The following is a 15,702-nucleotide window of genomic DNA, read 5'->3' as shown; positions in this document are numbered from 1 at the left end:
TAAAAAATGCCTGCTTCTTAATGCTACATTGGGGCTACATTTATTTTTACTGATTTTTGGTAACAAAGCCACTGGATTAGCCTTTTAACTCCTTAGCTGCTCTTGAAACCACTTTGCATTATAGCTGAAATACTAGCAAAGCCTACAGTTATTTCTATTTGTAAAACTCTTTTGTCATTGTAGAATAATGTTACAGTTAGATTAGTTCTGAACTCTTAGGCTGACTTGATGTGGTTAATACAGAGCCAGAGCAAATACAGTTTGTAACATAGGAACTAACTTATTCCTTTTACTATTGTTATTGTTTAAAGCTGCAGTGCCCTGAAAAGGCTGTTTCACCATCAAATGGAACTCCAGAGAATGATAAGAACATGAATCCTGAAGATTCTGGTGTTGCTGAGCCATACAACAATCTGTCAGATAACTCAGAAAGTTTTGCTATAGGTGTATATTTACTTCCATTAATTTGCATTTTAGTGAGGCCAACATAAACATGAATGCGAACTTGAAAAACCCAAAACAAACATCAAACAAAAAAAGAAAACAAACAACAAATAGTAAACTAATTCAATTTTGTAGTAAAAGCTGATTATTTGGTCTGTTAAACTTTATTGCATGTTGCTGTAGTGCATGAAAATAAATAGCTGAATTTATATATTGGGAAACTAATGCAGAGTAATAAAACTTTGCTTTCATGCAGTCAGCTCTCGTGACTCATATTGATTTCAACAGTGCCAGGATTTCACTCTGAAAGGAAAGAAACTCTAATGTCAGCATAGCTGAACATAAAACATAACTCCTTAGACAAGCTGTTAATAAGATGGTATTTTCTTCCCAACATTCTGTATAGACTTTTTCTCTTAACAAGACCTTAAGAAAAGGCAATGGGAACTACCTAGTATGGTTATATCTGTTATATGGTCCACCTCAAAAAGTTTAGCTCTATGGAACACCTGCAACTCCAGAAATACTTGTTAGCAAGTATTAGTGTCTTCTTCACTAGACTAAACAAGCTCAGGTCTCTCACACTGTCTTCACAGGATATTGGCTCTGGGCCCTTCATGCTTTTCCCAACAGATCAGGTGACCATGAAATTGTATTTATAAACCCTTTGCAAATTATTTCAAAGGAAAATCGAAGCAAATTGTGTTAAGGACAGTAAACTGACATTTTGATATGTTGTCATTTATATCTGTATAGTCTGCAGATGTTTTGTAAGAATTGAAAAATGGCCTAGAGATTTTCAAGTACATTTTATATGCCTGTATAAAGAAATACAGTTTGCCATAACAGATTAAAATACTATAATGATTTCATTAATTTACTAAGATTGATTTAAAAAAATTTGAAGTGATTAATTTTTGACTTATCAATCTCTGCTTAACTTTCTGCTGTCTTTCATATCTTTGTTTATCCAATTACTAAGGGCAATTCAACTTTTATGGTTGTCACATCAGACAAAAACAATTTTTATGCCAGAGTAAATTCCTCCAACAATACTGCTTATTATCCTCTAAAATTTGTCTTAAACTCGTTTTCTGTTTCTAATGATAACTCACTCCTTTGCAAGCTCACTCTTTTCCTTTATTGAACATATATGCCATAATATTTTTTATCAGCTTAATTAATCACAAGATCATATAGTTGAACTATTGTTTTGAAAAAAACTTTACCAGGATGCACTTTTTCTTGTGTAAAAGATAGTTTCATGTTACTGTATTTTCACTGGAAGTGGGAATAGGAGGATTACAAGGAGTATAGGAAGAGACCAGCATTGGGGATCTGACCTTCTGTCAGATGCAACATGAAGGAAGCTTTGCCAAACCAAGCAAGACAGTGTGGCCCTTCAAAAAAACAAACGAACAAACAAAAAAAAAATCCCCAAAACAACTTCCCCCAAAACAAATAAACAAAACCCCCTATAAAACACCACCACAACAAACAAAAACCCAGAAACCAACAATGCAGAGCAGGCAATATTTACTGGTTTGTCCAAGTACTTAATCTCCTTTTATGAGCAGCTCTATCTCACCAAATCTTATTTCAACTTCAACAAAAAATGCTGCAGATAGAAACTTAAATAAGTAACATACAGAAATGTGCAGCTGGATGTGGTTCAAGGCATTCTCAGTAGCTGACAGCCAGTGTCAGCAGTGAAGCCAACCTTCAACAGCAACCCCTGTTCCACAGCAGTAACAGCTCACCATAGCCTCCCTGGCTTGGCACATGGAAAATGAGCAGCAGGATTACTGTCTTCACCATCCCTAAAGATCTGCTAGCCTGGGCAACTTTACTGCTCAGCTTTTGTCTGCAGTCAATCCCAAATTACATAAAAACATATTGATATCACCAGCTGCTCCTCTATTTTTCTTATTAGGATATACAGATGCCAGTGTGAAATTCTCCATCTTCCATAAAACCTGACAGAGTTGCCAGACCAATGTAAAAACATCATTATGAAACAGAGTAAGAAATACAGCAGACATACTCCAATAGTGAATTTGTTAACTATAAACAGGTTACATAATCTTGGACAAAGTTATCCTAATATTTAAATAAATATTAAGAAAAAAACTGTACTTACTAACAAATTACATGACTGTCCAATTTTATGACTAGAAATATGTTTTTATGAAATAGAAATAAAATAAAATCTCTTTCTATCATGTACCTCTTATAAAAGATTTTATGCTGGAAAGTTTTTGTATAACCATTAAACATTTAACACAAGCAGAAATACAAACCATGTTTTCCCACATTTTTATCCAAATTCAAACCTACAGTTCCTTAAATTTTAATGGATTAAAAAGGAGTATACTTCCTTCCAATTTTATTTTTGTAGGCATACTTTCAATTTTCCTATTAAAATCATGGATTTCTAGTTTGGATGTAAATACTGAAATTCTCTTCGCTATCTGTTGCTCTAGAAAAATGCAATTACTCCTACAATTACAGAAATAACAAAATTAGGGTAATTTATAAGCACTCAACTGTCAGATCCTGAAGAATACCTGCAAGAGTGCTAAAACAGCATTTAAAAACTGCATCAGCTGGTACCCAGTGAAAGGAAAGCAGCATTTCCCAGCTAACAAGCAGTGCTTTGACAGAAAACACTTAGTAAAATATTAATCTGAAACAACAGAGAAGCACTAGTGGAGTTTCACCCATTATTGTCTTGTCTTATGACTATCTAGAGTGGCATCTAGTGGGTGTACTGTAACTCACACACTGAACGAAAATTGTAGTAATTACTTTTCTCTTAAAAAAATGTTAGCAATTCAAGCAGTGTCTGTTAAAAAAATTAGGATTTCACATATTCCGAGGAACTACATTTTGTTGGAATGCAGTGAGAGAGAAGGTGGCAAGGAGGTAAACAAACACACATTTTTCAGTAAACAACTTGTTCTGTGTATGTAACTTGTGTATGCTGGTAAAAATGCTTATTTGAATCAGAGGGCATTCAGAGATGATAACGGTAGAAAATGAGATACTGATGCAAGAGAGCTTCAGAAAAAGCAGAGTTTAATATTTCAGAAGCTTAGTGTCACTGTCATGGACTATTATTTTGGTTGAAAATAAAAAAACCCAAAACTTTTTATTGTGAATGTTTTTTTATGTACAACTCTATATTAACTTGTAATGTCTCTATTATCCAACTAAGACCTCCAGCAGTTATTTTCATAGAAGCAATGTCAAGCTGTACAGAAAGACCTACAGTGTATTTCTTGGCTAAAATTTAATGAAGCTGCTATGCAAATGCTGGGAAACAGTAAAGGAAATTAGGAAGTGGGAGGTAAGTGCAGAGTCCTCCACAATGTAAAAAAGTAAATACAGTATCAAAATTGGAAGTGCTTCACAATTTGCCAGGAGTACGAAGTATAATCTTGTAGCTTTACTGCTGTAACTAGTCATCTACATAAAAACTGCAATGGTTGTACAAATATTTTGATGAGTAACACAAATGCAGTCAGGCCATTTCAAACAGAGCTCAGGAATAATTCCTTTATTTTGTTCACTGTCTTCAATCTTTCTGTAAATTAGCCTGAAAGAAATTTACAGAAAGAGGACTGGTAGACATCTGGTAGAGGACCAGGAAGATGTCTCTGCAGATAAGAATTGTATTTTTAAGTCAGCTGGAAGAAGAACTCTAAACTCTCCAAAAAACTGAATTTGCAACACTGCACTTGAAAGTACATGTCAATTTTATGTACCCAGCAGAGACACAGATGAAGCAAGTGACAGCTGAAATCCTTTAAATCAACATGTCCAACAACCATCAAAACCCAAAAATACTGTCCAAAGCAAAAATGGTCTATAAAATAGTCATAAAATATGCTTCAAGTATTGTTGTCAAGTATTTTTTAAATGCAAAAATGGCTCTTAAATTATTTTTCATGATAAAACAGGAATGCAAAAATTGGCTATTTTTAAAATACCTACATATATTTGAGAAAAATGAGTGAAAATATTAAAAAAAAAAAAAAGCAAGCAAAAAAAGCAGTCACATCTTCGCCAGTAGCAACATTTACAAGCAACATTTCTGGCAGCCTCTGTATGCCAGTTCATGATCATCCAAACCCCCTACTTCCATTACGAACCACCCACTTCAACAAAAGAGACAGAGGCTCTGATTCTTCCTAATGAAATTCTTTCCCAGCATTGATAGTTTACATTCAAAAGGTTCTTTACCCACAAGCCAAAAATAAATATGCATCTGTGTGGGCAGGTATGAACAGATACAATACATCCAGCAATGAGTTTTGACACAGGTAGTTAATGTGCTAATTTCTCAAGTTTCCAAATAAACAATCAATTCTGGAGATTTGATTTCCCATGGGAAGAAATAATTATGTAAGTATGAAGACTATTTGAGGATTTTAATTCTAACTGGGAGTTTATATTATCCCTCTGCCATATGATCAATTGTTCTGGATTGTTGGCTGTTGATGAAAAAACCAGTCAAATGAAGCATTACATTTATTTATGATGTAGAAAGACTGAAGTCCTCTGGTCTCAGAATTGTTTTCTTTCAGCCTTCACGCTAAGCCATGTATGACTAACCTGTGAATAAGTAACACAGTGCTGGACGAGAAGTGAAAGCATGCTCACATGTCAACAGCATGAGAGTTCTGATGAAAAAATGAAATATGTTGGTCAGAAAATTGCCTCTTTGAAGAGTAAACATACTCTGAACTGTGCAGCTTCACTCCATTTCTTATTTTTGCACACCTCAGAACAAAGTGTGACTGGAACGCTGTACCAATTTGTCACCTGTTAATGTTTTACACGGATTAACACTATACAAATTCCATCTAGGCTCATCTGCTTTGCAGATGTACTTTTATTTGATTTAAAATTTAAGCTGTAAGCCCTAGGTTTCATGCAATTATTTTAATAAAAATTTAATAAATTTTAATAAGTTAGATTTTAACTGGAATATTTTTTAGCAAACCAAGGAACATTGATCTTTTCTCTGTGGGGCAATCTACAAACAACAAATTTTTCCATCAATCAAAAGAACAGTGCCTTTATTCAGTTACTTGGAGCACAAAAATATTGCAGAAAACCACTCTACTAAGTTTGTTCAATTTCAATTTGTAGTTGTGGCTGAAACACCGAAGCCCTAATTTTCTTAATATCCTGTTTCTGCCTTCATCTGATAAAATTGCAAGACAGTTCTTCAGTGTAAATTAAGTATTGTGAAGATAACTACATTAATGTAGATATCCACTGTCAAATAAAGTAGGGGTCTTCAGGAGTATTAAAAAAGCTATGGAAAAACCTTATGACATGACTACAAAGATGCTCACCAAGGAAACAAAGAAGAAACCACTCCTTTCACATGTCATACCATGTTTTTCCTAGGATTAAAGAACAAATTACATTGGAGTGGATCTTTACATGGAAGTCATCAGGTACAACTCCTTGCTCCCAGCAGGAAAAACTTTGTCATCATATCATTTTAATCATAGCTGCGTTCAGACAAGCTTTGAACATCTCTCTTCAGGATGGAGATCCTACCTCTTTAAACAAACAATTTTGCTTTCAGCCCTCATAATATACAAACACCAAATCAGAAAGAGTTTTACTGATGGCCACTGTATTTACAGACTATTAAGTCACTTTAATGATCCCCTTTTGGTAATGTTTTGGACAAAACATTTTAAAGAGGAATTTTCTTCCTGGAGTATTTAGCTCCATGCTGCTTCCATAAAAGACTCAGTCAGATGGTCCCTTCTTTTTTTTTCATCTATTGTGTTCCAAAGATATAGATAGTTCTTGGCTGTCTGAGACCCCCTGAATTCCTGAAAAATTTGTGCAATGGCTATTGGAAATGTTGCTCAAGCCACCTTCAGACCTACTGGTTCTGTTCACATCTCAAATTACAAAATGATGCCTTCTTACTACTAGTGCCATGTAAACATCTGGTGCTGGTAAATGAACCTGCTGTTCTACATTTCAGAAACCTGGAAGACTTGATAGAGGATCACAGCTGGACTCTGTAAGTAACAGCCACTGCTTTAGAAGTCTGTAAACTCAGGATAAAAAGCTGTAAGACAACAGGATGCTGAAGACAGAATCAGAGAGCATAAAGTTACAGCAGCAGAATTCTCAACCAGTGCAAGCAGCAGTCTTCACACACCTGGCTGCTACACCACTGTATGTCACACTGCAGCACAATGGAGAAGGGTTAGACAAGTTTCTGAGGAACTCCTTCAGTTCTGAATGAAGTTAATTGTACCTCATGCAAAAATCTATGTTAGAATATCTCAAAAGGGACTGATCAAGACTGGAACAAAAAAGATTCAGTCTGGTTATCATACCAGGTTAGATGACGTAGGTCCTTAAAGCAGACAAACCATATTGTAAGGAAGTGAAAGCCAGTGGACAAAAGATGGAGAAAATATCTTTACGGAATCATTTTTTTAACATCCATTGAGCAATAAAGCATTTGCCAAGTTTTCAGAAGAGATGGATCCTAGAAAACACCTTAAGTTGTGTGAAAGGAGAAGAGGCAGGAAGTAATAGCAATATTAGACACAGCTTGAAGGCACAGAATCATAGAATGGTGTAGGTTGGAAAAGACCTCTAGGATAATGTGTCTAGGATTTCTTAAGCCAAAAAATCAATTTTCCTATTATTTTAAAATCTCAGAATTCTTAAGCCATTCGTGCCTGCTACATACATTACAATCCCTTTCCACAAGAACTGTAATCTGAGATAAAATCTGTAAATACATGGATTATAAGCATATGATACTTTTAATAAAACTCCAATGACAATTGAGTGACAGTTTGATGATAAAAGCAAAGGTGCTACTGTTTTAAGATAAATTCCATGGCATTATGATATTAAAATTACCAATTTTGGCTGCAGCTAAATCAAATGTAATTTCTTAAGACACAGTATGAACTTAAAAAAGGGCTTTAAAAGAAAAGGTATTTTTTTAAAGGTACAGTAGTCTACTTAACAACAATCTCCACTTAGCAAGGAGGTTCACAATTTCCCTCCAATCTGGTAAGAATTTCACATTTTTCTATTTAACCAAAATGTATTATCTTTGATGAGAATAATCTAAACCGGCATTTTCCCCCATATATTTTGTGCAACATTCAGAATACTCATTATGACTTACATATAAAAATCATCTTTTATCAATGCATACTTCATGCTCTCCAACGCCTCTGTTGCTTTGCAGCCTCTGAAAATACCTCAGGAAAGACAGCATTTACTTTTTGATAGTTTAGAAAATTTCTGATTTTCACTTAGCCTATTAATTGATTAATTTAGCTGAACTGAGGAAATTGTATTCTGTTTTTGATCTGAGAACCCTAGAAAAACAAAAATGTATATATAACCACCACAGAGCTATACAAACTATATGAAATCTTATATACATTAAGACTTTTAGTGCACTAATAAATATCTACAAGCTTCAATAAACACTTTCTCTATTTTGCTGTTTCTAAGTACTTAATTAGCTGTGCAAAGATAATGAAACACACTTTTTTATAGAACTTAATTTTCCAGATATATTCTTATGTCTCTAGTTCTTCCATAACTGCAAGTCATTATGGTTGTCTTACAAAGCTGGAGCTCATTTTTCTAATTATTGCACTAAGACACTGAGGTTTGATATAATGAAAGAAGCTATCTCTAACAAATATTCAAATGCAGCATATCCTGGAAATCTAGAAAAGATACTTTATTTAAACAAATAAGTTGATTTTAAACATAAGAAAAAGTTCTAAACTGTGCCATTTGATAAAACAGCCAATTTCTCCAAATTTGCTGTCATAATTCAGAGCCAGAGTATGACCCACAAAACACAATATATCATAAATCCATTTAACAGTAAGAATGATTCCTTCATTTTTTATCTCACCTTTAATCCTATTGGAGTTTTCTGAAAAACTGAAAAGGTCAAATATCTAATAATTTAATTTATAACATGTTGTCCTTTGTCACATCACATCAGACTGATGGAATATTTACTTAATTTACAGTACTATTAATGTAATTAGTATATTATGTCCTCTGGTTTAAATTTTGTCCTCATTTTCAGCAATGAATCTAGAGACTTTCTATTTTATTAAGGGCAGAATATGGAACAGTTAGCTATGTCTCCTTTGTGTTTATTAGAAGTATTTCATGACTGTACATCAACTGAAATTTTTGCAGGATTTGTTAAAATATACCATCCTTACTGACTCTTTCTCTTTTGTATTTATGCACCAAAATCAAGTTATCTACAATCTAGACACACTCTAGAAGAGATGCCATTGGGTCTGAGTATTGCATGTTAGAGAAATCCTAGCTAAAATACAGATGGACAGCCAGGTGTACTTATCTTCAGGACTGAAGCTCACAACTCCTCAGGTATTTGTCATGGGAGGGCAATTTCATGGATGTGTTGTTTAAGAAGTCATCCTGCACATGTCTCTGAATAACAGGCAGTCTGAACTCTTGTCTTATTTCCTATGTATGTCCCCTTATCCAAGAGTTACATTTCTCAGAACTTTTAATTCTGAACTCCTTCAAGGGCATGGAAATAGAAACAGTTCCCAGCACCACCTCACATATATCCAGTGAGAGACACTAACAAAGACTCCCAACTAAGCGCAACCTCATCTGATTTATAATCAGATGTATTTCTCTTGACTAAGGTAAACAAAGAAACAGATTTACAACTGACCACCCACCAGGCACTACATTTTGAAATAAAAATCAAGAGTCTTTATTTCCTAATGAGGAAGGTCATATAACCACCACCACCTGCCTCGCCCCTGCCAAACAGTAAATAGTACTTTTTAAAGATTTCTATTTATTCATTAAAATTATATTAATGAAAAACTGTATTAACAAAAAAGAATGACATGACACAAATTATTAAACACTACACTTTTCTTTGTAAAAATGTACTACAGGAAATGAGACTTCAGGCAATATGCAGTAGACAAATTAGAAAAAGACAGTAGGCCACCTTACAAAAATCATAGTTCAATCAGGCCATGAAAGCAATAAAAAGGAAATAGCAGAACACTGTAAATTGTCAAGTCAGATATTTTAATTTCAATATGAGCCACACAGACCAAAGAATGATTAGATTCTCTCTTAGTATCACACTGACTGCATACATATTAAGAAAGTAGAATATTCACACACACTCCCTTCACTTTCGTGCTAAAATGTCAATACTGCTCCACAATTTAAAGCTAAGCATGAAAGTATCTCTTGGCTGGTTACCAAAGTCTTCAAGTTAAACCACTGTCTTCCCTCCTGAGGTTGACACACCTCAGGGAAGAACAAAAATAGCTTTGCAGGTTGAATTTCCTAATTCAAGGTGTCAACAAACACATTTGAAGCCATATTTCTGCCACACCCACATTCAGACAAACTATGCTTTGCTTTGTGTGGAATAAAAAACACATTCTTCAATTAATTCTGGGACTGCAATGTTTAGAGATACAGGGGAGAGAAAAAGAAGGGAAGAAGGCAGTGTCCTGGCATACCAACAAAATCTAGACAGACAGGTGACAAGTTTGCTGAAAGCCAAAACTTAAGCTGCCCAGATTGGTGCTCAGCTCTAAGACTGTCTCAATCTTTTCCAGAGTCAGAGTAACACAGGCCCAAGCGTGCTTGAAAGCCTACTAGGCTATGTATGTGTCACTTGAAAAACAAAAAACTGGTTTGAATTAAAGTCAAGAATATATTTTAAACTAAAAGTGAAAAAGGTTCAGAAGTTTTCCTCTGTTGTTAAAAACATAAATAGTTCAGTAGTGAGGTGTAAAAACCACCTGCAAGAAAGTTTTGACTTCCATGAAGCTTATTTTGGATAGTTAGAATAGTATTTGAAAATTATCGCAACTAACTTTTCTTTATGCAATTTCCAATAAATTCTGCTTTGATTTGTATACTTAAAATGCTTAGTATTTGTGTCTTGACTTTGTGGCTACAAAAGAATAATGCAAACAGAAAAAGACAGAACCAGACAGTTCCAGTATGACTTGAAACAAACCAAGTCTGACAGATTCCTCAACTACATGTGTCTAGCTTCCAAAATTATAGGAGATGAAGCTGGTGCAGACTACATCATAATTTCTGGAATGTCAGCTTTGAATGACACAGATAATTATACACTTAACATAACAATAGTTTTGTTTTATGAAAATGCTACAAATGTAAAAATTTCCAGAGCTCCAAGACTTTTAAAAACAATAATCCTAAAGAAAGTTCAACATACAAAATACATTCGTCCAGGGACACCTGTTTTACTTTACGTCAGCCACTGTCTTAAACAGTGCAACTTGTATGCAGCCATGAAGAAGATATTGTCAAATGTTCCCCTTTTTTCATCTAACTTTTTAAAGTATGTGCTGAAAGATTTTCACAGAACAGTGCTAATGAGTAAAATTCATAAAATTCAATGAGTAACTTTAAAAAGCCCTCAGGAGAGAAAAAATACCTTCAACATAAAAATATCATCCTTAGTCTTCTTTCAAAACTGCATTCAAAATAATAGATAGTGTGCTTTGAACCCTCAGCCCACCCACTTGCTTACTTCTCTTGTTTTTTTGAAATAAAAATACAATATACACTTTGGGCTTTAAGTCAAAGGAATGCAGTTTACTACCTTGGGGATGTTCCTTAGAAATCGATACATTTTGTCTTCATTTACACCACCTATTATTGTGCCTCTGCTAATAACAGTAACTGAACAAACATTTCTCTGTGTTCAACTGTATTCCTCTTCAACACAAAATAGAGATTTCTTTGAATCCTTCATGGAGCAGATCCGCTTAGTCATACTTGAAGATTGAACCCTTCCTCCCCTTTGACTCCTGAAGTGCTTCTCTCCTTTGAGTGCCAGTTATGCATGATTGCTTGCAGATGCATTTAGAAAACACCTGGGACTGGACTGGTAAAACTATTTTTTTTGAACTCATAGGTTTTATTGACAGTTGCTTACCTCATTATCTGATTCCACAAGCACTTGATCATATTCACTAAGAGCTACTAGGAACATGATAGATGTGACATTTTCAAAGCAATGTATCCATTTTCTCCTTTCTGATCTTTGGCCTCCTACGTCCACCATTCTGCAAAATTAACAACCACATCAACTCCGTGAACACCTTAACAGATAAACACCCAGTCACAAATGCAGCAAAATTCAAGGATTTAGTTAAAAACACAGTTTGCTTTGGTTTTCTTAATGATTTTTTTCCCACTGATATTTAATAGAATCTGTTATAAGCAGACGGTTAATCATGTTTGCTTTAAGTCTGATGGGTTTTCTCTATTTGAACTATTGTGAGTCTCAAACCCATCAGAATTATGAGATATAAAGGTCTCATGAGCCATGACTTGGCAATGTATGCCCCATGTATACAGCAACAAACACAAAGCAGATGGTGGACCACCTTTTTCTCCTCCACTTACCAGAATCAAAATCCTTAACTTGGTAAAGCTGCCCCATTTTAAGCAGACAAATAGAAAACAATACATATCTACTAAAGGCTTTGACAGTCAAAATCAAAACTCATGTTTGCTTGCAGTGTATACCAATTTCATCCCATGCCTCAGTGTAAACATGGATGTCTAACTTGTAATTACAATTCTGTAGTTATTTTTTAAACAATTGTACTTGCACTAAAGTAGAGTGGTATCTCTCTAAAAATCAACTAAACAAATGGTAACCTTTTATTCCATAATTTACATGAATGACAAAGACATATGGCTGTATTCTCAGATTATTATGCATAGTGAAACTTTGATATATATTATTGAAAATATGAATTGCAGATTTTCTATCAGTGAAAACTACTCTCAAAAATAACAAACCTAATTGTCTTTGATCCTTCTGACATCTTTAACATGAGCTCATAAATACATGTGGACACATGAAGATAAATTCACTAAGCTCAAATTTTAGAAACAGGATAATTGCTTTTTTGTAGTTTAAATCAATATTCTTACTTGGCATTGCTAATGTAAAAAGAAACAAAAGTAACAAAGCAAGTGGGTGCTTAAACTTTTTTCCTACCTGAAAATGACACTTTGTAAGTCAAATGGATATTCAATGATCCCTGTTGTTGGGACTCGAACTCTGAGCACATCCTGCTGGGTTGGCAGATAGGTGGAATCGGCTATGCGGTCCAAGTCATTAAGATAGCTATAAACAGGGAGAAACAACAGGAATGCTAGACAGTGACACCATCATCCCACTGAGGAAAAGAGAAAGGAAAACTTGGGAAGGAAGTGGGCTGTAGGGTAGGGAGAAGCACAACAGAAAAAAAAAAAAAGCATTATCAGCAGAAAAGAGGGGACAAAATAAAAAAATGTACTCCATCCCCACTTACATAGGTTCAAGCTTATTCTACAAGAAAGGTAGCATCATTACTATGGGTTTTTTTTTATCCCATACAACTTTGCTTGGCTTTCACATGTAAATTCACCAAAGATGTCAATTACATAATTCTATGAAATTCAGAGGCACAGTATTATACAAAGTGTGAAAAATATAAAATTGCTTTGAATCTGTAACATATTTCTTGACATTCAGTCTGTACTGCCTACATACACACACCTAGATAAAATAACATGAACCTTCCAAAAAACAATGGACTGCTATAGAATAGATAGAGGTCTATAGCAGTCTGGTGTAACTGACTGGTAATAGAACATTACCAGTTATAAAATGACAGGAAAATAAAGAGCACTGTTTTGAGACTAAGTTAAAAATGGAAAAGACCAACCACTGACAATTAAAATACTCTCCAGATCTTGTTACCAGAAGGCAGCACAAACTAATTATTGGGCTCTCTGGCACCAAACTCCTGCATTGAAACTTCTGAAACTTCTGATTAGGTTAGTATGTCTGCAGTACTTGAAACACACTCTGGCTGGCTAGCAAATAACCCAAAATTGTATAAAATTGCTTGTAAAAGGTTCAGAAACTACAACATAGATCTATTCTGCTTATTGCTTAATGGTGAGTTTCAACCATAAAGCACCAGTGTACTGAAGGTTTTAATTAGCTGTCATGAAAAACATCCTCCAAAAAAAGAAGATACCAATGTGTGTCCAGGAGCTGGACATCTAATGAAGTCAGTGTGCCAGGAAGTTTACACTCTACCCATGGTGGACATGTGGCAGGACTGCTGCAGGAAACCAAGTTCTTTGACACTTGGCTAGTACAGCAGAAAACTAACCTACAGTTAGCCACTGAGAAGATAAACTAATGTGGGGATCCCCTCATTCATTCTATGGGGATGAGAGCAATGGTTTTGTAATTTATTAAATGATGATGATGAAGTGACACCAACTTCTGAATGTGTATTTTCCTTGTAATTAGTGAAGGCACTCTTTAAATAAACCCACACGAGAAATACTCAGACTACTTCTAAATGTTCTGAATCACTTTTTAATAAAATAGTGAAAAGTTATCCTGAACAATGACAGAAAAAAAACAAGTTTAATTTCTACCTTACAGTAAAAATACAGAAAAAATTGTTAGCTTTGGGAAGAACCAAATTATTATTGGCTCAATTACAAAATTATCAAATTTTCTTCACTATTTTTTATTAATGGAGTATAAATTCAATAGTAAATACCAATATGAGAAAGATGTATTAAAGACTATCTTGGTTAAGCCAGAAGGTACTAGTCTGAAAATATTTTCTGAGAATGCTAATTGGTTTCTGGCAGTGAGAAAAAGGCTTGAGAGTCTGAGCACTGTATCTGCCATCAGAGTTTTTTTTACACAAAAAGCAGCAGGAACGAGCTCATCAATTTGTTGTCAGAAAAGGAAAAAAAAAAAAGTGAATGAAATCCATAAGCACCACTATAAGAAAGTGACAGACTACGAACTAGATTCTTATTCCCTCCTGCCCACAGAACAATTAGTTTTATTTTGTGATGAAATTTTGGAAGGAGATAAAGGAGGATTGCCAGTCATTACATGCTACACTGGTATTCACAAGAGCAAGAGAATTTTAACTGAATAAATTGGCAGGTGGCCCATTTACACGATGTCTTAGTGCATTCCTTTGGCAAGCTGTACCTGTGGTCCCCAAGGTGAGCCTGGTTACTCCATCTCTGCACAGTGGACATGCTACTGTCTGGTAATGCACATCTGGCTGATTTTAAAAAGGTGATAAATCAAAGGGATAGATACTATTAAATTGTTACATCTCATTTGTGTTTCTCGAAATCAATAAACAAGCAGATGAGGTTTTTTGGGTTTTTTTTATCCTAAGTTTCAGAAATACTATTTTATCCTTAAAGAACATTTACCTTTTCCTTCTTCTCATCCTTTATGCTCAAGTTCTGCTCACTCAGTAACCAAACACAGGTCACCCACTACCTTTTCACTCATTTCACCTGTAGCCTCCTACAGAGTCTCCTTATAGAGTCTTACTTAATTCCCTGGATTTTTTTCACTTAACAGGTTAAAGAATGTTGGGCTGTGTAAGAATTGTCCTGAATTATACATTCAAACCCAGAATCAAGGAATTAGTGTCAAAACCAGTATGAGCATCTCGCAGAAAAAACCCCAAAAAACCCAACAAAACAGAAGGATGCACCAAAACCCTAAAAAAAGAAAATATTTTTGACAATCATAATCAGAATCTACCAGCTAACAAAAGCCATTTAGAATACATCCTGCTTTTTTTTTGCTTGTTCTCCAGTAATATTTAATCCCTATCTCTTTTTCTTCTAACTTGAAAATTAATAAATTCATGTATTATTGTTTCAATTTATTTAAATGAAAATATCCCAGGCCTTAGATGTACAATTCTTTTATCATTGCTATTTTAATGCTGTGACCGTACTGCAAATAGTCAATGAAATTCTTCCTAGATAGCAAAAAATGGTTTTAGTTTTGATTTGTGATTTTTCTGTGTTTGTTTTTTGTTGGTTTTGTTTGTTAGTTCTGTTTTTTGTTTGGGTTTTTCCCGGTTTTTTTAAGTTTCTTTACATTTTATTTTAACAGACTTTTAACTTCTGCTGAAAAATTACTTGTGCTGAAATTCAGATTTAAATCAAGTTTTGCACTGCTGTTCTGAAGCAAAGCAACTGTTATTTTCTGCTACTGACAGTTTGGCGGACAATTACACTTCCTGTTACCCCATGAAGATATGTAACTTTGTGTTCTGCTATCAACTTCAGGGGGATTAAACATGTTTCTGAAAATCA

At 34.5% G+C, this 15,702-nt stretch overlaps 1 protein-coding gene across 5 annotated transcripts in view; it reads right to left on the bottom strand.

Moving 5' to 3' along the window:
• Nucleotides 1–15,702, bottom strand: part of LOC137464710 (guanine nucleotide-binding protein G(q) subunit alpha-like) — a 469,877-nt gene that overhangs the window by 8,804 nt on the left and 445,371 nt on the right. For all 5 annotated transcript variants that reach the window (XM_068176145.1, XM_068176142.1, XM_068176143.1 and 2 more), the window contains exons 4-5: nt 12,548–12,676; nt 11,471–11,600 (exon numbers count right to left, since the gene is read on the bottom strand). In XM_068176145.1, the coding sequence (XP_068032246.1) occupies nt 11,471–11,600; nt 12,548–12,676 (259 nt within the window). The remainder of the gene's footprint in view (nt 1–11,470; nt 11,601–12,547; nt 12,677–15,702) is intronic.

Source organism: Anomalospiza imberbis, chromosome Z (genome assembly GCF_031753505.1).
Source record: "Anomalospiza imberbis isolate Cuckoo-Finch-1a 21T00152 chromosome Z, ASM3175350v1, whole genome shotgun sequence".
Lineage (NCBI taxonomy): Eukaryota > Metazoa > Chordata > Aves > Passeriformes > Viduidae > Anomalospiza > Anomalospiza imberbis.
The sequence above is the reverse complement of the archived record's forward strand: the minus strand, read 5'-3'. Positions and strand labels throughout refer to the sequence as shown.